Source organism: Poeciliopsis prolifica, unplaced genomic scaffold (genome assembly GCF_027474105.1).
Source record: "Poeciliopsis prolifica strain line A6 unplaced genomic scaffold, Auburn_PproV2 SCAFFOLD005, whole genome shotgun sequence".
NCBI classification, from domain to species: Eukaryota; Metazoa; Chordata; class Actinopteri; order Cyprinodontiformes; family Poeciliidae; genus Poeciliopsis; species Poeciliopsis prolifica.
In genome coordinates, this window is record NW_026562380.1 from 260,639 (window position 1) to 283,002 (window position 22,364).

Below are 22,364 nucleotides of genomic sequence, written 5' to 3' on the forward strand. Positions count from 1 at the left end.
CAAGACACAACTCAACATATCTGACCAGAATTATGGCTGAAGCTGTTGTTGGCAACAAAAAGTCTGGAGTCAAGATACAACTTGCTCAGAGAAATGAATCAATAACTTGGACATTGTCTACAACATCCAATGTAAGAATTGTCTGCCCAAATCTCTTCGATTTAATTAAAGTTGGATGTTAAAAGAAAAAAAAAAAGAATAATTTGAAATCCATGCCTAAGATGAGATCTGTTTGAATTATTGGATTATTTCTATGTTGTATAAACACATATGTTAAATTAATACAACATTTCTGCATAAACTAGTACCTTTTATGTATTCCTTTGATATAGAATCTCAAGTTCTGCGTTATCTTTATATTTTATCTTTATATTTTCTATTGTGTGATGTTGACTGACTGGTGTGACTTTTGTCCCTCAGCATCTTTTTGCGGAGCTGCAATGTCCCCAAAGCTGAAAAGAGCAGCAATTTAGGTTACCAAGACTCTGATGGAGCAGAAAGTAATGTGAAAGTTATAGCTTGGCAGCTGGCTGCATGAAAAAAACAAACTCCTGTTGTGATTCAGACACAACGAGCCTCTCTCAAATCAGACAGCTGAGCAACAAATTGGAAACGTAACAGAAACAACAGTTCAGCATCTGAGACAAATGACTTATGGGCATCAGTGTCTTCTAGAAAAGCATACTGGTCGTGTGTTTATCTGCTATGAACAGCCTGCTTTTTCCCATTTCCTTCACACAACCCGTCCTGTACTGCTCTAGGGGTGCAGAAACAAAACATAGGTTAAAGTAATAGCTGGTCTGACAAGAAACAGAGCTCAGTGAAGAAGTCTCCTTTCTTTCAATACCAAAAACACAAAATATAATCTGTTATGGGCCTGTGAAAATACACTGTGTGTATATCAGGCAACTAGCTGTTTGATCATATCACCATTTTTATGATGCTTCCAATTCCAGTACATAAAAATTAAATGTGTATTGGATTTGAGTATATGAAATGATGGCCAAAAGAGATCAATGCCCTACATCCAGGTGTACATCATTATTTGGTCACTTCTCTTCCTCAGGCCAAATTGACTGAGAAATTTGTTTTAACACCTTCAGAGGAGAAAACAATTCTGAATGTCTTTCTAATGGATGTCAGACTCTAGGGTTGCATGAAAAAAAAATAAAACATACAAGATAAATACCAAATATTTTTAAAAAAATCAAACATGAAGCTACTTGAAATCTCCTATTCATGTTCCAGAAATACGTGATTACAGAAAAATCCAAGGTAAGAAAGACTGAAACGTTCAAATGTTAAGATTAGAACGAATGTCTGAAGATAGACTTTCCACAGGTTTGACAGACCAGATGAACAGGACTGTGTCTTCACTTCAACTTAACAACAGTAAGGTCAAAGTGGTCGTACTGGTTTGAGCATAAACAAGGAAATCAGCGTACAAATTGGGCTATTTTTTGAGGAAAAGCAGAACCTTTCAGCCTGCATACATTTGAAGAAACAAACAAACAAAAAAATTGACAACAAGAATATCTGCACAAAACCAAATTTGGCAAAACGAAGATGAAGACTATGATGCAAATCTGTGAATAAAAATTGAACACGAAATGTTTTCCTTTGCACAGTTTTGCAAAACATGTTTATATAATTTCATAAAATTCTCATTTCTTTATTTACAGTTTCTTTATCAATATTTACTGATTAGCTGAAAATATATATTATTTTCAGCCTTAGATAAATTGTCCTTTTTGTCCTTTTTATCAGACAACAATGATATGAATAAATGTTAATAATTTGAATTGAGCACATGTACTTGATGGCAGCCTGGATTCTGCCTCCTGACTGCTTGTTTGTTGGGGTAATAAGCAAGTTGAGAGCAGCAGATCCATGAGAGAAAGTCTATGCTCATCGTAAGTGTATATTTAGAAGTAGTCTACATTTGACCTCCTGTAAGATATCCTGACAACATCATCTATCAGCAGAGCATCAGGTCTCAGAGGAAGAGTCCTGGGTCCTGTTATGCTCCTTCTCTTCAGCTCACCACAACAGTTTTCTATTAGATTGAAGTTCATTGTCTGGAGTGGCCATCGTAGTACATTGATCTCGTTTCTCATGTATGATTTATCTTATTTAACCCTATATTTTGGTAATATTGAAGGACACACTTGACGATGTCCCATTTTCTGGTAGATGCCACCAGATTTGACCTAAATTCTCCTGGTATTTCAGTTCTGCATGCCAGCCACTCGAACAAGAATTTAGAAAATCCACACGGTAGTGCAGGGATTTTTTTTACTCGGTTGTCTTCCTAAGCAACAAAATGGCATCTAAAGTGTCTAATGTAAAGTGAATGCCAATTTTTTTGCAACATGGTTTGAAATCATCAGGTATAAAAAAGAGAAAGAAAATGTAAAAAATACATATAAACTTGTATCATTCTTGCTTTACAAAAATCCTCCTGATGGCCACAAACAGCCTGTGTGCCATACTTTGAAAATCCCTGGTTGAAACTCTATCCCAGTGCTCTCTTACAGTGACCATTGCAGATTTTTTTCTCTCCCTTGTCACCCTCCTCATTGTGTGTTGTGATGAAATAAACATGGATCCTGTCTGGTTTAAGTCACTTCCAATTGATATGAACTCTTTTTTTTAACTCTGGAAAACATATGGGCATGTTTAGGCAGTTCACTATTTTCTTGTGACCATTTTTCACTGAAAAAAAAGCAAAAAAATTAATAAAATACAATTTTCAATAAACCTTGGTTTGTCCCCTCATGTCCTCAAATAAAACAATATAAAAAATAAACTCATTAAAAGGATTTTGTCATTAATCTCAAATTAGTTAAAAAACAAAACAAAAAAAAAAAACATGTGGTGATAAATAATAAAATGGGTTATTTGCCAAGGTACTCAGGGCAACGGCTGGACTGTGAAACAAACCAAGGGTGAAAGAGAAACCATGAGCTGACATCTAATTTTTCTGTCACAAGTGTCAGTCCACAGACTGTATGTTTGACATGCCCAGACACTATGGCTGTCTTCAAGGATATATATTTTTTTCTGAAAAGGCGTTCAAGCTACTCTACAAATTGTCATCATCAGAAAAGTAACAAAAAAACTCTGGATGTGTCTTTGAGCAAAGCAAAGCTTGATACTTTTGTTGCTTTACAAGAGTCAACATTAAGAAAAAAAGGTTTATTTTTCTTCTCTATTATACGACTGACAAACAGCAGGAAACAGTTTCACCTCTCCTTATTGAAATGTGTATGATGTTATGTACAATATTCATGACGCAGGTTAGTAGTAACACCTTTGGGCATCCATGCACAGTAGCACGGCTGTAATGACAGCATTGACAGATGGATGCTTTAGCTTATGATTGCTAATGATGCTAACGATGCTAACTGGCGTTATGTCCAAGGTGTGCCCTGCCTCTCCCCTATGCTAGGATAACCGACGAATGAATGGATGTCATGTATCTGATGTTACCAACATCGGCCTTTTATTGTTTTCATGTAATTTAACCAGTTCACCCAAAAGCAATTTTTTAAAAGCTGAAAGCTCAGGTGCTCTCAAATTGGACCCACAGAAAGAAGAAACCAATCACTACGTTTCTTGTTTTTCTCGCTTTCCATTCCACCTAATTTCACAGTGATACACTAATGAGGAAATCCTCTAAGTGTGTCTTCTTAAAGCTGACAGCTCAATGTAGACTCACATCTAGGTCACATCTTGTGCTAAGTTTCGTTCTTAATTAATGTTTGATGCTCTACCAACAGTCTCTGCCACTGAGCAATCACCTGAAACGTGCTGTCCAAATGTAGATGTTCTGAGGTGAGAAAAAGGTATAGGAGGAGTGAAAGGAAGGATACGTTGCTCTGCTGCTAAAAACAGCCACCGAGGTGATGCAGTGTGACAGCTGGGTGGCGTTCAAGTCGATATTAAAGCAGGCGCTGTTTGAAGGAAAGACAGAAACTGAGATTAGAGATAACTTTGAGGCCTCAAAGACATGAGCTCCTCCAGAAAAATCGCGCCATAGTTCAAGACAGGGGAAACAGGCACATAAAGGACAGGTGGATGTCAAAGTGTATGCCTGAAATTTAGCAACAACTCCTAAAAAATGTTCTTTGAAGGGAGAGCAAGCACTTATTTTCATTCCTGTACATGAACACAAATGCTGAATGGTGGGTGACACTGCAGGCAGTGCCTGGAGCTGTATAAGTTGTTGACAGTGTGTGTGTGGCATGTGATCTTAGATCTCCTATGGTAGTCCTGCAATTATCCTAAACTGTGTCCTGGCAAACATTATGGGCGTCTGCCCAAAATATGCTCAGAGTTATCCCGTTAGCATTGATTGAATCAAGGAATGGCATAAAAAATATGTTCAGTAGCCCTGAGACAAAGACAGACAAATAAAACCATAAAAGGTTGCCGAGCAGCAGCGGGGCCAATTATGTTAACAGACTGAACATGAAGTATGATACTGAAGCTTTACACACATTGACTGCCAACTCACCAGTTGAAATTCCCTTTAAGTAACATATCAGAACAGTAAACTTTGCAGTAAATCATCTTTTCTAACATGTAAAGTGCTATGTGAAGATATACGGCTATAAGAAATAATACGACATCAACTCAACGTGGCGTACTGAACACTGTGTCGTACATAATTTCACATAATTTCCACGACACGGCATGACATTTTCAATTCATTTTAGTTCAATTCAAATTAACTTCATGTATATAAAAGGGAATTTAAATGTCCAAACTCATATCTTACAAATACCTTCAAAGAGTCGCAGTGGATCTCCACTAGCAACCAGTCGAGCAACAAATCTAAACAGGCTTCTGACTGAAGACCATTGCTGTATGACCTTCTGAAAGTTTAATATCCAGGCAGTAGAGACAACGTTCCACAGAAACGTCTCCTGAATCAGTATCACCATCAGTTGTTTCCCACCCCTCCTAATCCACCTCATTTGCTTTTGCCACTCTTCAGTAAATCTGTATCTGACTGTACGGTTAGAAAGCCAGACGTTTGAGACGGGGAGATGATCCTGACCTTTTGTGATTGATGGAAGAGATAGCATAAACTTCCTCCTTCTCTCTTTGCGCTCTGGTCCTGATCTGCATCCATGATCTTATTAACTTTTCTGGGATTTTGGTTGAATAATTCACAGACAATGTTGGCTCTGAATCATGAATAATTTACAATGGCAGAAAGACTCGTTTAATTACACTTTTGTCACTGGGCCTAGCAGCCATCTTTGTTCAGACTTAGCAGCAACAATTATGTAAATAAACGAGTAAAACAGCCATTAAATATATTAATCAACATAAATACACTCACAAGTAGTGTACAAAATTACAGCAGAATATCTAACAGATTCTCCGTGGATTTACTGATATTCATCTGTACAACCAAAAACATCACCGAATGTTGAAGGTACAGGGGATGTGAATAGGAAAGGATCAGCACTGGTAGATATTAATATTCATATATGCATGTCATAAAAAGAAAAAAGTGTTACAGTAGCTGATTGGGTAACATAAAAAAGTCATGGCCCGTAACTAATATCTCACATGTTCTGTTATTAGTCATCTAATTTACAGGAAGCTTTTTCTCATTTCCTAATAAGCAGCTATTTGTAGATATCATCAACAAAAGGAACAGACTGACACTCTTAATTTTGCATGATTTTATCCAGCTTGATTAAAAGTCTTGATTTAAGATTTAAAAAAATTAAAAACAGCATTAAGCATGCATTTATTTTTGAGTTATATCAGGTCAGCTCTGTGGTGAATTGTTTACTTAAAAACCAATAAAGCCGTCTGATCACCACGCACACCTTTCATTGCCACTGCAGTCTTGGTTTTTAATAACACACATAGCAAGTGGCCTGGAAACTGAAGATAAAAACGAGTTCCTCACATCGATTAAGCCTTTCTGTCATGGGCACATAATTATTGTTCTACCGGCCATTGTGGCTGTGCTTTGCTGTAAAGATTACGCTTATTCTCATGCTCCGTCTACCTTAAAATAGCTTGATGCCACTCATTACTGAGCTTTGTGCTTCAACGCAGCAGATAAATACAATGCATTGTGCACTTGTTTAAGAAAAAAAAGATTCTTTTTTGTGGTTACCTTTTCCAGTTTTTCTGTAAAAACTATTTCAGTGGTTAAAAGGCAATTATCGGAATTTATAGCTAAAAATGGAACATCTTTATTATATGAAAAATACTGTAACTAAATAATTCACTTCTCCATTGTTTTTCAAAGTGAATAATACATTCATCTATCCACCCTCTAAACCCACTTGGGCAAGAGGCGTGGTTCACAGCTGTGTCCTCTCCGTACAGAACGTTTGCTGATGTCCGCAGATCACGTTAAATAAATAATCACTCCTTCCAAACAATCCTCCCTGTGTATCCTGGATAATTTGCTTCAGCTGCAACAGTTTTTTTCTGGTTCAAATGAGTAACTGTTTGACTGCAGCTGCAGTCTAATTATCCATCTATTGTTGTGAAAAAACTCACCAAAGATGGACTTATAGAGTGAATGTTGTGACAGATGGTGTCCTCAGAATAACATCTTGACAGGTCCATTACTGTAGTTCAGATAGAAGCTCACCAGTAAAACAAAGACGGATGATGTGGGGAAAACATGCATAAATGTGTGGCAGGAGAGGGCAGGAATCAAACCCAAAACTTTGAAATTAAACTGCAACTACCTGTGGCGTGTCGCCCAGCAACTGAAAAGAGAAAGTTGCACAAAAAAAAGAATCATGCCCTTTAAATTTAATTTCAAAATGGGTGACTCCATGTTTCATTTCAAATTTATTTCAAGAAAACAATTTATAAATGATGTTAATTACAAAGGACTAAACCTTCACTTTCATTCATTTTAACCTTCTGAGTCTATTCAAAAATGCCTTGTTGCTTTGTCCTGCCTTGACCTCACACAGGTTATATGGCTAACTAACAGTATAATTAGCAATATATTAAACTCTGTCTCCATTATGCACTTAGAGGAGATAAAAGCCTCTCTGATTACGCACACTGAATGCTTAAATGTGGAACGACTGCATTCAGGTGACACACTGAAACGGTGTTACACTAAAAAGACTTTTATCTATTTACACAGCGCTAAATCCATAAGGACTCTTATGAAGAACAGAGTTATGAAGATTCATTGATTTTTCATTGGGTTGATATTTTTATTGGTAACATGTGCAGCAAATCCCTAAACAGGCACATAAATCTTTTGTCCAAAGGAAAGGGCATCAGGTATACTTTGGAGTGTTTATCACTATATATTAAAATTACATAAACCTAAAATCTGTTCTTCATAACCACCAATTAGTCATAAAATTATGACCACGAGCCTAAAATAGAGACTATCTTCTTTTTGCTGCCAAAGCCACACTGCTAAATCACTGCAGTAGCAGAGTGCTAAATTTCCTGATAAATGTGTAATTATGGGCCATTAAATTTAGACTCTGTGGTTAATAAGTGTTGGTGATACCCTACCCATCGGATTTCATTCAAAGCCGAAACATCCAAAAATGGTTTAGAATTTATTTCAGCCATAAACGTATAAAGTTTGTAAAGATGACAGAACAAAGTAGGACAATATTTTCTCCCTCCCTATGTGATTTTATTGACTTGACCACATATTAAACTTTGTAAAGTGCTTTGAAGTAACATTTTTCTGTAAACCCATTCTACATAAATAATTTGAATAGAACCAAAGCTATAGCTATTATTTTAAACCATGCTGCATGCACTGTTAAGCAGTTGTGATATTTGAGTTTTTTTCTGATTCTTTATTCACTGCAGTGTAACGAGTCTGTGGACTGCAGTGACACGGCACATCTGGCTGTCACTGCCAGATGCGGCAAACACGCCTGTGTTTGATTACTTTACCATAAAAGAGGAGTTTCGAAATAGAGCAGCAAATACAACACTATGATGCTTTTGCATGAAAGTTTTTGGCCACAATGTGTGTTGACATGCTTTGTTATATTGGAAATAAACATTCACTTATGACTTGTGGAAGTTGGATATTAACGTAAATTTTGCCAAGCATGAGTAGCTCTGATGTTTTTGTGTAAAAGTAGGTCACAGAAGATAAAAGGTTGGAGATCCCTGATTTTATATCAAAGCACACTTATCTGTCAAAGTAACCCAGTCCAAGTCCAGATCTGACTTGAATTGGGATCTGTAGTAAGATAAAAAAAAAACACCCCCCCCCCCCCCCCCCCCCCCACACACACACACACACACATATATATATATGGTTGAATAATAATATAAGAGGGGGAAGGTGATCCACACAGAAGGAGTCTCACTCCCACAAGGAACAATAGCAGACATAGAGGACAGTTACAAGTACCTAGGTATACCAAAAGCAAATGGCAACCTCTATGAGGCCACAAGGAAAGGAGCCACAGCTAATACCTCCAACGAATAAGGCAAGTCCTGAGAAGCCAGCTCAATGGCAAGAACAAAATCCGTGCGATAAACAGCTATGCCCTGCCAGTAATCAGATACCCTGCTGGAATAATTAGCTGGCCAAAGGAGGAGATAAAAGCCACAGATATTAAGACTAGAAAGCTACTAACCATGCATGGAGGGTTCCATCCCAAATCCAGCACCCTGAGACTGTACACGAGCCGCAAGGAAGGAGGCAGAGGACTAGTGAGTGTGAGAACCACTGTCCAGGACGAAACAACTAAGATCCATAAATACATCAGGGACAAAGCCTCAACAGACAATGTGCTCAGTGAATGTCTCAGACAACAGGGAACGGAGGTTGAGGTGCCAGGATACCATCATGGGAGGACAAGCCCCTACATGGGATGTACCACCAGCAAATAACCCAAGTGGCTGATATCAGTAAATCCTACCAATGGCTGGAAAAAGCTGGACTCAAGGACAGCACAGAGACCCTCATCCTGGCCGCCCAGGAACAGGCCCTAAACACCAGAGCAATAGAGGCCCAGATCTACCACACCAGACAAGACCCAAGGTGTAGGTTGTGCAAGGAGGCCCCTGAGACAGCAGCAAGATACAGCAGGGTGCAAGATACTGGCAGGGAAAGCGTACATGGAGCGACATAACCAAGTGGCAGGCATTGTGTACAGAAACATCTGTGCAGAATATGGACTGGAAACCCCGAGATCAAAGTGGGAAACACCCCCAAAGGTGGTGGAGAACGCCAGAGCTAAGATCCTGTGGGACTTCCAGATCCAGACAGACAGAATGGTAATGGCGAACCAACCAGACATTGTCGTAGTGGATAAACATCAGAGGAAAGCCGTTGTGGTAGATGTAGCAATACCAAGTGATTGCAACATCAGGAAAAAGGAGCACGAGAAACTGGAGAAATACCAGGGCCTCAGGGAAGAACTGGAGAGGCCTGGAAGGTGAAGACCACAGTGGTGCCCGTGGTCATCGGGGCCCTCGGGGCAGTAACCCCCAAACTGGAGCAGTGGCTACAACAGATCCCAGGAACAACATCAACATCTCAGTCCAGAAATGTGCAGTCCTTGGCACAGCCAAGATACTGCAGGACCCTCAAGCTCCCAGGCCTCTGGTAGAGGACCCGAGCTCAGAGGATAAGAACCACCCGCGGTGGGTGAGAAGGGAATTTTATATATATATATATATATATATTATATATATATATATATATATATATATATATATATATATATATATATATATATATATATATATATATATTATTATTTTCCAACTCCTATTCAGTCAGTCTGACTGAGCTTGAACTTTTTTTTTTTTATTTCATACTGATCACTGATTTTATACACATATTCAGATCCCTCCATGTAAAATAGGCTGGACATTAATGCTCCAGTGTGGTGCCAAAACCTGATTTACATTCAATGTTTTACTCTTTTAAAGTAAAACATTGAATGTTTCCATAATTGTCAGTCAAACTTTACTCTATTTTACATCCTACTTTAGGTTGTTCAGGCCCTTAAGCGTGTCATAAATATGCTGCTTTTTTAAAAGATAGTCTTCTAGGTGATTATAACTATTTCAGCGAAGGAAGTAAAATCTACATTAAATATTATTCCACCATAATTATCTGTAACTCAATCTGTCTAATTAGCAAAGATTTGGGTGTATTTAGATAGTCAGTGTCAATCTGGTTGCTACAGCAACACACAATACATAATAACACAGCTGGGTTTGCTGAATTTTACATTGTTTCTGTGTGGAAAAATTATCATCTCAGCAGCTCCAAGCTTATATGGCCATAACTTGAATATTTGATGTTACAAATATTTCACACTGAACAGATGCAAAAGAGTAATTTCAGAAAAAGTCATTAAGTATGCGCCACAGGGGTTTATATTAACATAGTTAAGACACTCAGGGGGTAAAATTTACTGGTTTTAGCTTCTAGTCTTTTTTTAGACATTCTTACAAGCCAGCAGTTCTCAGAGCTTATGTGGAAAAGGTTAAATTTTTGGAACAACTAATAGCATGTAATAAACTGTGAGTAAGACAAGTAGACGTAAAACTTACAGATATCCAGACACACCACCCTAATTTAAATATAAATCTCTGTGCTGAATAAACTGCCGAAGGGCATGTCCTAATGACAAGTCTGATTTCTTTCCAAAATTATATATTTTTAGCTTCTTCTCACATGTCCAAGATTAAAAATATAAACCCTTTGTTTTTTTAAAAGCAAACTTTGGATATTTCATGGAGAAAGAACAGCAACATTTTGCTGTCAGATTTCTGACAAAACCCTAAAAATCCTAAAATAATTCAGGATTTTGTCAAAGATCAATATCATGTTGCTTTAATTCCTTTGTGAACAAAGTCACATAAAGGCAAAGTGAATTAGTTATGATTTTATGGCTTTGAAATTATAAACAAATTTATAATTACTGAGAACCTGACAAAAGTTATTTCTTTTGCAAATTCAGATAATCGTTGTTATTCTTTTTCAGCAAAAAAAAAAAAGAAAACATGACAAAATAAGATGGATGTTAGTGGATACCATAATTCACAGCTTAATTATGAATGACATTATTATCTACATAGTGCATCATTTTTATTTCAGTGAAATTATGATAAATGAATGAGATTAATTTTAAATTGGAGCTCTGAACTTAGTTCAGAATATTTAGGAGGTGAATTGTAAGTATGAATCAATTAATTGTAATCTGACTGAATTGAGTGAACCAGTTCTCGATAAAGACGAGATCACAACAGTTTTGAAACAAAACGTCTTTTATTTGTACAAGTGGTTATTGCTACTGACTTTTATTTCTAGCTGAAAATATCCGTCGGTACTTATTAGCCTTTTATTATCTTCCGCTTTCTGGTTTTTATTGCTTTAACTGTTGTTGTTTTTTGGTCTATTTTATGTAGGCGATTCTGTCTCGTAGTTCTCATTTTAGTTTATGGACTTTGGTGACTTTTCGGGTTTTCAAAGTTCTACAAACCCAAAAAAAGACTAAGGAGGTCCAGGGTGCTTTATTCATTTTTCTTGACACGGACCATGACTTTTCAATTTATGGAACGTCTTCCCTGCTCCATCAGAGCACTAAGTAGCTTTTAGAAAAGCTGTAGTGAAGACGCACATCTTGCTCTGCTGAGGATCTTTGCACAGGGAGGAATTTGTTAAAGTGTGAGGCTAGAGTTACCATAATTTGATATGACTTGCTATTAATTTAACACATAACACTCTCCCTTTGTGGCTGTGACAAAAATAACAGAGAGTTGTTTTCGCCTTCCTTTGTGTGTTGTAATTATTACTGAGTGTTATAGCAGCACACCCTATGAGCTCAGGTCGCTCCCACACACCTTTCATTTGAGCCTCAGCTGAACGTGTCACATTACACAGACAGGCAGCATCAGCTATCAGCACAGCCTGTCTGTTGCTACTCTTTCACTGTGAACGCCCGTGTAAAGGCTATGCTGACATTTAGATTTGTTAGAACAAACCTGAAAATTCCCTTTTTTTATACATGTCCTTTTTTGCAGCCAACTTCTATTCTTTTGTGAGTCGCTCTGCTGTCACAATTATGCATAAATTGTTTCCTCTTCCCGAAAGTATTAAAGTAACCTCTTTGTGAAAGCCAGGTCACTGCATTTGTTTCCCATCACAGCATTGTGTTTCTAAAAGAAACGCAGCGTTGCTCAGTTTTCCTGCCAGTGGTCAGAAATTCATGGTTGACTTGTTTAAGCTGGCAAAGGTTTGCTTACAATTCGAAAAAATGCGGTTCGCCTGTCAGGTATTCACTTCCTGTCACAGCAAAATGGAACCACATATTTTCAAATCATGAAATTAATAGGGAGATGTTAAATGGTAGGGAGCAGGTAGGTGGATGGGAGAAGCATTTTATGACAAACTTCAGCCAATTTGTGACAGTTCCTCCAGTGGAGGAAGACATGACAGCTGGTGAGACAGGCCAGGAGAAGCTGGGTGCATTTCATCAGGTAACAGTGGAGTCTTTACTCTGTGGACTGAGGGGACACCTTAAGTGCCAGCGAAGGCAGAAGAGACAGCTAAGTCCCAAATGTGCTGCAGCTCACAAAACGGAGCGCGAACAAGGCCCACTGAAACAAACAGGGAGTGACAGAAGGCAGCAAAAACTGAGATGGGAAAATAGAAAAAGAGGCGTAAAAGTCTTTGTTTATAGAACGATGAACCAGAAGAGGTGACAGTAGAGGATAATTTGCCGAAGCAAGATTGTAAAAATGTCCAAATATAGTTAAAAAGACATTTAACCACATAAAAGAGCAAAATTTGGACTTTTAAATTATTATTTTGAGTGTGTTTCTCAAATAATAAATGTAATACAAATATATGCAACATTTGCAACAGTTTTTGTACTTTAATGCAAATCTGTATTTAAGATGCAGACTTTAATATATTTTATGGCGTCCCTTCATGTTTCCTCTTCATGAATACCTAAAAATAGCAAATTGCTAGCAGGCACAAAAGCATGTCCTGTTTCCAAATCTGTACTGACAACTAAACTCTCCGTGTCGCTCCGTCTAACTCATTCATTCAATTCTGTGGGCTTCAGAGACGAGAGCAGCAAAAAGATGATCACACCGACAGGACATCCAATGCAGGCACAGAGAACGGCTTCAATCGGAGGAAGTGCAGGAGTTGTCTTGAACAAGTTGGTAAAAAAAAAGACAAAGCGTCTTTATTGCTTTCCCTCTTTGTATATTAAAGAACTAAAAGCCACAAAAGTGGCTAAAATGGTCAAATTTAAATATTATGAAAAAGGTAAATTATTTTAATATGGATATTTCAATCTGCTGAAAAGACTGTCCACACCAAACAGGAAGTCCACTGAATACTTGGTTGGGGCTTCTTATGCCTGAATTACTGCATCAACGATGCATGACAGGGAAATGGTTCTGCACCATCTACAACAACAGCAGAGGACTCCTCATAATCATAATTAACTGTAAAAACCATAGTACGGGAGCATAATCTACAAATAAAACACAAAGAAGCCCCACTGACCAACCATCCGGGCATTTTTCTCTGTTCCCATGTGAAATATTTCTGATGATTTCGCTGGTTCTGATTGGCTCAAAGCAACAAATGTGGAACAGACACCATGTGGTGAATCTCCACTAAACTCTTGAACAGTCTTTGCATTAAAATCCACTAAAGGATGGGATTACCTATGCAGGTAGAACTAACTTTTCCTTCCACTTAACTTTTCAAGTGAAATACTAGAATCCAGCTTCTTTAGTAATGATCTTTTATCCCTTGTCTTTCCTGTAGAGTGTTTGTCAAACACTTAAAACTGAACCAACAAAATGAAAGAGTCTAAAATACAGAAATCATCTTAACTACGTTAGTTTCTTTATATCTTAGAGGTCACTCAGATAAGTATTTTTTAAAGAATATGACAGGATTCTTTTTGTAATATATAAATAAAACATTTTTATGGAATATCTTTTTCAGATGTGGTTACACAGACAGACAAAAGCCACTGGAGTTGTGTCTATTTATGTGGAGCAAAAGCATGAATTATTACTGTCATTTTGCCACAACCTTACAAAAGGAATGCCCAAACCACACACTGCTGAAGCATGAAAGCATAAAACCAAGATTGCTTTGGGTTCATGGGCTGCACACACTGACCTGGTTGTTGACACTTCAATACACATTCACAATCCTCTTTTTTTCCAAAAAGCTTTGAGAATGAGGGTGGAAGAAAGGAGAATGCACTTACTGCTTGACAGATGATGGGGTATTTGATTCGATTGATGCCACCGGCAAACACGGCGAAGGTCAGCGCCGTATGGAAACAGAAGTTGAGAAGCATGTGCCATCCCTTCCTGCTGATGCGGATAGCGCTGGGAGGAAGAAAAAGACAACACAACAAATTACAGATGCAGCTAAACTCTATTTCATTCAGACATTAGCCAATTTTTAAAACTGCTCATCAGGAAAACCTAGAATGAAATTCATGATCGGATCAGGTGTGCGGAGGAGAACAACTTCTCCACGTGGGATGCAGACTGACTCACATATCTCCTTACCACAACGTGCTCCTACGTGTTTGCATGTTCTTTTTGTTTTAAATAGCTTTGAGTTTGAATAGATTTTTCATTATGTAAGGAAAACAGCAACAATCTGTTGATGTACCAATGCTGCTACCTCAAGCTGTTATCCCCCTTCTGCCCCATCTGCACATGTTGCAAAGGTTTTTGCCTGGAACAAAAAGAAATTGGCTCAAATGGGATTTTATTGTGTTAATCTTTAAGACATCTCAAATATTAACAAGGTGTTTATTTTGTTTTCTACTGCACATTTACAGTTTTAAATTGTATGATTCATGAGATGTAAAGAAAGCAAAGCTGGAAAACCGGGAACAAACCCACCTGCTCCATTTAGTGACGAAGCCTTGAAGCTTTAACGCTTTTTCTGACTGAACCTTCATGAGACTGATGTTTTGATAGATACTCTTTCAGCACTTTCCAGAATAAAGTTCACATTTGGTGAATGCAAACACTTCACCGAGCCAGATGGCTCACTGAAGCACAAAACACAATAGGATCAATTTAATTTGTTTCACCACATAATAGTTCAGGCACCAGTAAGTTTGCATATTCATCCTCCAGTATGACTTTCCCCCTAAGCCTGCAACACAACTTACTCACCAAAACTCACACCATCTAGTAATTGTAGCTCTATATGCAACAATCACTCTCCTGAGCTAAAATAATGTTCACATAATATTTTTAAGATGGCTAGATAAAGTTCAATTTTCAAATCTTCCAAGAATAAAATCCCAGACTTTTCCATACTCCACTTTCCAAATTCCTTCACATGCAGCTTCATACATAAAAAAGTGGGAGACACAAAGAGAGACAGATAATAGGACACAAGAAAGGAAGGGGTACTTAAACCAAATTTCAATCTGTTTCATACTTTTCCAAACTTTATAGGAGTCTTTGATGCAAATGCACTCAACCCACATCATTGCTTTCCACCCTGTTGTTAGAAGACATGGCTAAATAGGTCAGACATTTCTGACATGTGTGCTGGGCTGTGTGAGTTAGCAGACCATCTAATCTTTTCATTCTTGTCCTCTAAATATTTTTTGTTGTTGATTCAGTCACTGTCCCTGTTTGAAATTACATAACATTGCTGTGGAAATCTTCCCTCCCCAAAATGGAGGAGTAGAGCCCTGGCTGCACGTGAGCCCACTGTAGATGAAGCAGCGACTGTTGGAGCCCGGAGGCGTGTCTGGGGCTGGGCTTCACTGATTTCTGCAAAGGGGAGAGAGAACTAGAGCTGCTGCTTTCTGGGCTGCCGCTGAGCTCCAGGTCCATCCAGCATCAGGCCCATAAATCAGGATGGCTGCTGGCCTCCCTGGAAGAGGTTTTCACAGGTTCTGCTGCAGGCTTTCATTGGGTCAAGTACATTAACCTGGCAAACCTCCATATCTCCATCTCTCAGAGGGTTGGTGGGGGATAAAACGGCTCCGGCTCTGCATCTACTCTCTCACCTCAAAACCAACCGCTTCAACAAATGCAAGGGGCAATAAAGCAACAGACTGTAATATAAGACGTTTTACATCGAGGAGGTTTAGCCAAGCCAAACGTGCCGCTGATGTTTCATAAACCAAAGAGCGCAGGCTTGGTAAAAGCTGAGATGGAAGTGGTTACAGTCTAATGCATATTTATCATGTCAGAAAAAGAGACAAAAGTGAGGATGAGATAAAAGATCTGTGGCTGGAATTGACAAGACGATATGAAAGAAGCTAATTCTGCTCTGTTTAACGAACTGTGTCCCATTCTGCTAGAGGAGAAACAAACAATCAAAGAAAAACAACTGATTATGAAGAAACACTACAAGACATAAAGAGGTTGATATAATGGATGTCTGTTATGACAGAAAGGTTACCAGGACTCCTACTAAATTAGTTATTTAGTCTATAAATACCTTAAGCACTTTTGCACAAAGTTTATTAGTCATTACCACAGTGGAAAATCTTCCTGAAGTGGCAATTACAAATACTTTCATGATCAAAATAAAAATCTGACAAAGATGCATTTTTATTCATTCTCTTTTACTTTCAAATAAAATCTGGTGCGACTTAAAAGTCGCATCATTGTTAAATAAAATCCAATTTATCTGATGGATAATCACAGCGTCAGTATGTTTATACAGTAGTGAACAAACTGTTTTATGAAGATAAAGGAACACAGCAGACAGGACAGGGAGAGAGAAGACGAACACAACTGTTTGTGATAAACTTGATAAATTGGGCTTTTATGAAAGAGTGGAAAGATTGTTAAAGGAAGTCATAAGAAGTTCTTTATGCACCTTCACACAAACCAAGTCTTGCCAAGAAAAATGTGAAAGGTGATTGCTTTTACTGAAGCCAAAATACAACTTCTGAAGTATATGCAAACAAACAAACAAAAAAAAACCCTACCTGTCATGAAACACTGATGACAGCATCATGATGTGAGTATTGTTTTTGATACTAACACAGGAAAGCAGGTCAGACTGAAGAAAACCTGTTAGATGCTGAAAAAGTCTTCAGGATGGTGAAGATGTTCACCTTCCAACAGGAAATCAACTCTGAACTTACAGTCAGAGCTACAACTGGATGGATCAGGTCAAAGCAGGTTTGCTAAGGGAAAATTTAAATCAATCTGAGAAACTATGGCGATGTTTGGAATATAATTTCCAGGGATGCTCTTCAACAAATTTGACTGAGCTTGAGCTATTTTGCAAATAGAAACAGAAAACAAACCAGTCAGAACAGTCCTACAGATATTTCCTAAAAACTGTAACAGCACTGAAAGATGGCTATTCAAAGCACTGACTGAAAACAAGAACATACCACTCTTTTTTGCTTAGTTTACACCAAACATAAAATAAAATAAAAAATTATGTATCATTTTCCTTCCACTTCATAACCATGTTCCACTTTATGTCTACAAACCCTAGTGAAATATATTGAGGTTTCTGGCCTAAAGTGACAAACTCTGAAAAAGCTCAAGGCGATGAATACTTTTACTAAGCACTGTTGATAAATCAAATAATAAAAAAGCCACAAAAAAAAGCACATGGTGGTATGTACGGTCAAAGAGATTGCCACAGTTGAATTTGACTCCTGTTGCTAATCAAAACCTGTGATAATAATTTCAAAATAATTTGCAGGCAGCAGCAACTTAGAAGCTGCAGAAGTTGACACAATTACTGTAAGAAGATTAGCACAGTTTAAACTGAGGTCTGATTTCACTGCTGCTACCCAAGGCTGGACAACACGCTAAATGAATTTAATTATTTTTAAATGTTGTTTTTTGCTGCTTTTTTTTAAACAAAGTTAAAACCCCTAAGGCAGAAAAAAATTCACAAGTAATGAAGATTCTTTCCTTACAGACACCTTCATCAGTGAACTTTGCCAGGAGGCAGCTGCAGCCGAATGAAGTAATAAAAGATACAAAAAGTGAAAACGATGTGGCTTTAAAGCGTCTGACAGAGAACAGACTGTAAAAACACGAAGATGAAGTTTCTTCTGGCAGTCTAATTCACATTCAGAGACAGTGACAGAAAGAAAAAGCAAAACTACTTTTGGAGTTTCAAATAAGAGAAAAAGTGTGTTAGGTCTTTTTTCTTATCGGTTTTCTTATCAGATTTATTGTGGCGGTCCAGCAGTGGCCAGGATGACTCACTCCTCCCTTTTCTCTGAAACATCAACAATTATTTTGACCACTAAGTTCCTTCAGACATTTTTTAACTTCATGGTTAATGCTTGTTTATTTCTTTATCTCATCAATAAAACACATAAGTGCAATTCCTGATCAAGCTTGATTCTATTAGAGCGTCCTTGAAATCCAACCATTCGGTTTAAGCTGAAATGTCATGTTTATCATATGAACATTATTCTCCTCTGTGAAGTAGGAAATTACATAGATCTTAGTGATTAAGACAAATAATTTAACCTTAACATGAGTTACAACATTAGTGGACTCCCACTTAATCATAGTTCACTTTGCGCAGATTCATTTTCTGTTGAAGTAACTCCAAAGTTTAGTTTCTATGGCTGGACCATTTCACTATACATATTAATGCATATTATGGTATATTTTGTGTTTGAACTATTAAATAAGCAGATGAATGCATTCTTAGAATAAGTCTCAAGTATTTGTTGGTTTCAGCTACTTGTGGGTGGCTATGGTCCCTAACCTCTGCAAACACCAGGTGTTCACATTTAACTCAGCATAGTTTGATTTGTAAAGTCTCTAAATATGCTGGTATGTAAACTGTGAAGTATGGGAAAATTTCTCTGACTGCTGCAGTCTGATTTAAGTATTTGTTAATTTGTCCTGACTGTGAACACTTTTGATGTAAATCGTGTCAGTTGCTTTCAAAGGATTTCGGGTTTAAGGAAATTATACCAACTGCTGTGAATTTCCCTTTGCTCAAACATCTTACGTTCACCAATAATCACAAATTCTGTCCTGAAATATCTTGTTGTTCAAAAAAGAAGGCAATACACACATCATTGTGGGTAAATATATTTCTACATGAGCTCCCATTCCATGCTGTGTCTATCACTGAACTGTCTTGCATTCTGCCCATTTAACACCCGGTCCCAGCGCTTCACGGCTTGGATCCTGTCAGTCTGCTGGAGTGATACTGAAGTGTTACTAAACAGAGATGTGTTTTAGTGTTAGGGAGAGCCTAGTGGGAGGTGTGGAGGAGGTGGAAGAGTTTGTTAATGTGAGCTACATTGAAGGAAAATCCCCTCTAACTCTGTGTGTGCAAAACATAAAATCTGCCATCATCTTAAAATATGGACTTTTTTTTTTTTTGTTTCTAGCCTAAACAGCAACTGATGTTTTTTTTTGTTTTTTTTCTTGCCAAACGTACGTTAAAATTGTGGTTTGAGCAGTTCTCAAAATATGGGTCACTGATGTACAGTAAGCATAACACCAGTAGCCTAAAACCTGGAAACTTGTTGATGAAACTAGTCGCACAATTTCTCACCTTGTTCAAAAATCAGATGTTTAGCAGATATATTTAGATGTAACATCAAAAAAGGGTCACACTAATATCTCATTGGACTTCCAGTACCAAAATAATACATTCAGTGTCAAGTAAAATGTTAATTGAATTTGAGCAGTAATGCACTTATAGCTGTTGTTTCTTTAATATTTTTATTTCTGTTGCTAACAAATTTGTTTCCTAATTCAACAGGATATATCTCAACTGCCAAAAAAGTTCAACATCTTATGATATAAACCATAGCGATTAGCAAAGTGACTTAAACAATATTCTCTTATAAAAAACTTGTATTTTATAAGCTTAAAAAAGGCTGAAGGTACACTACACTAAATCCCTAGAAATGCCCGCTTCTCTGTTCTCACCACGTTCTGATATAAAGCAACAAAGGTGGCCTCTTTACCTACTGACAAATCCGTTGGGGGCACGTGTTTGTCTTATGATGGACTAAAACACATGCTTTACCACAGACACTAATGTGTACATGTTTTATATCTTCTTAGACAGATTGTAGGGCTTAAAAGCAGCCTAAAGCATCTGACTCACACCCCAGTGAGCCCAGGATCTGAGGCAGAGGAGTCACAAACCACCATGAGGGTGGAAAAAAGGTGAGAAATTAGGAGATTATGTAACAGTCTGCCCGCTTGTCCAAACGCTGAGGTGGAGTTAATGACTGTGAATTTAAATTTCCGTATGCCAGGCTGACGAGGATTAAACCTTGAATGTAGCAGGCGTGTTATCCAGTTTCTGAGATTTCCTCTTACCTGTGGTGCACTATGTAGGTGATGATGGAGGCGAAGAGGCAGAGCAACATGACCGCCGTGCAGGCATACACGACCGGGTGCAAAAACTCCCCAGGGTAAGGGGGGAAAGAAAGCACCTTCTTCAAATCCTGAAGCACAGAAATACAAACAAGAAAAAACATTGTCACTATCAGTGCCATGGAAAACCATCAGTCAGTAAAAACTTGAGGTGAAAAATGAAAGCACTTTGGAAAATCAGCTCCCCCCCCCAAAAATACATAATGATACATAATGAGCTCCTAGGATTCACTGCATAGTGCTCTGATGAGATATGTGAGCAAAACACAAATAAATGTCGAGAAAATGTCTCTGAGTTAGAATGCTGTCCAAATCCCTACAAAGGAGAAACAACCGTGTCGAGCGAATAGTCTTCCCTCTGCATTTACATTCAACATTTCAGGCATTAAGCTGACAATGTTTGGCAGAATGACTGAATGCAAAAATATTATAAGCTTCCTGGGCTGCCAGCAGAAAAATTCTGGACCAAAAATAGATTAAAGAAAGCAAATAGGGAGAGAAAATATAATACAATGAATGTGAAATAAATGTTGCAAAAATGCCGTTCAGTTGTGGCACAAACTGTGAGCGTCACAGCTTAAATCTCTAAGGATGCAAAGTTCTTTGTAAGAGTTCCTGTCAGCTTTAGATCTACACACGAACAAAATGGGGCCTTTGAAAACAATCCACACTCACACCCTGTACCAGTCAATGCACTGTCTGGCAGAGACCAAGGCAAAATGAAGAGTGATGTCGTGATTTTTGGCTCCATCATGTTGAAGTTGCTAAATAAAGTGCACCTTATCTCCATAAGCCCCGCCAGCTCGGTGTGACTTTGTGTCTCAGAGAGTGATCCACATACAAGCTGTCTGGCTCTATCATTGTCTCAGAAACGAGCCCAGTGGGAGATTCCCTCACCGTGTTTATCCAAAAGGCCGATGAGCCTGTCTGGACCTGTGAGGGGTTGTGACCTGACTCAGAGCTTTTACCAGCACTGTTCTAAAGTCGACTGCTGATTGTTGGGATTATAAATCCATCCTGAATCCTAATCCATTCAGCAGATCTTTTAAGCCCTAGATTTTAAAACAATATATCCTGTAAAAATAGTTTAGTCCCAAAAAGACATATTGTAACATATTGCCACATATATATAGAAATTCACTCATGGTTTTAAGTTTACATCCATTCAGGATGCAAACCTGATGCATTAAGACCAACTTTTTTTTTTCAGAGTAAAATGATTACATAAAGCAATTTCAAATACATTTAAAAACAAGAATTGTTTATCTCACGCTTCCTAAAACACCTCATAAGTTCTTCAGATGATTGTTTTGTTCCAAGTTTAAACCAAAACTGTACATGAAAAATGGCTGAAAAAAAAACTGCCATAAAATGAAAACAATTGGAAAATCAGAGTCACTTTCTACAGTGAAGCCAGTTTTACATCACTGAGGATGGAGGAGGTACTGACCAGAAACCAGAAACCCTGCCCTAAAACAGAACCATCCAAATATAACTGAAATTGTCTTATATGGATATCATTAAATAATAAAACAAAATAACAGATACAAGGCATAAATGAACAGGCATTTTACAGGTACTCTGTGTAAATTCAACTCAATGTCTGCAGTCAGTACAGCTGGTTATACGATCACAAAGGTCGCTGCAGGTTTTTCAAAGCAACATCTGATTACAAGGGTGATAATGATGGTGGAAAACATTGACTGAGTCATCATGAAGCAAATAAAACACAATGCTGCAACAGGCTTCCTATCCACTGTCAGCGGATGCCATGGCAATGAGAGGACAGCATTCACATGTTATAAAGGATTCACAAAGCTTTTCATAGCATTAAAATGATTTGACAACCAATGCTTAAGAAACAGAAACTGCAGGATTTATATTTGAAGTATTAGCATTATGGATTTCACAAACTTAGCCAAAATATGTGCAGATCACAGTAAAAACACAACACTGACAAATGTTCTCAATGTCTGACATCCTGATATGCT

At 37.8% G+C, this 22,364-nt stretch overlaps 1 protein-coding gene across 1 annotated transcript in view; it reads right to left on the reverse strand.

Annotated features, from left to right (window-relative positions):
• LOC129359787 (adhesion G protein-coupled receptor A3) overlaps nt 1–22,364 on the reverse strand; it is a 169,491-nt gene that overhangs the window by 15,863 nt on the left and 131,264 nt on the right. The window contains exons 15-16 of the mRNA XM_055029671.1: nt 20,317–20,444; nt 14,256–14,379 (exon numbers count right to left, since the gene is read on the reverse strand). Of these exons, the coding sequence (XP_054885646.1) occupies nt 14,256–14,379; nt 20,317–20,444 (252 nt within the window). The remainder of the gene's footprint in view (nt 1–14,255; nt 14,380–20,316; nt 20,445–22,364) is intronic.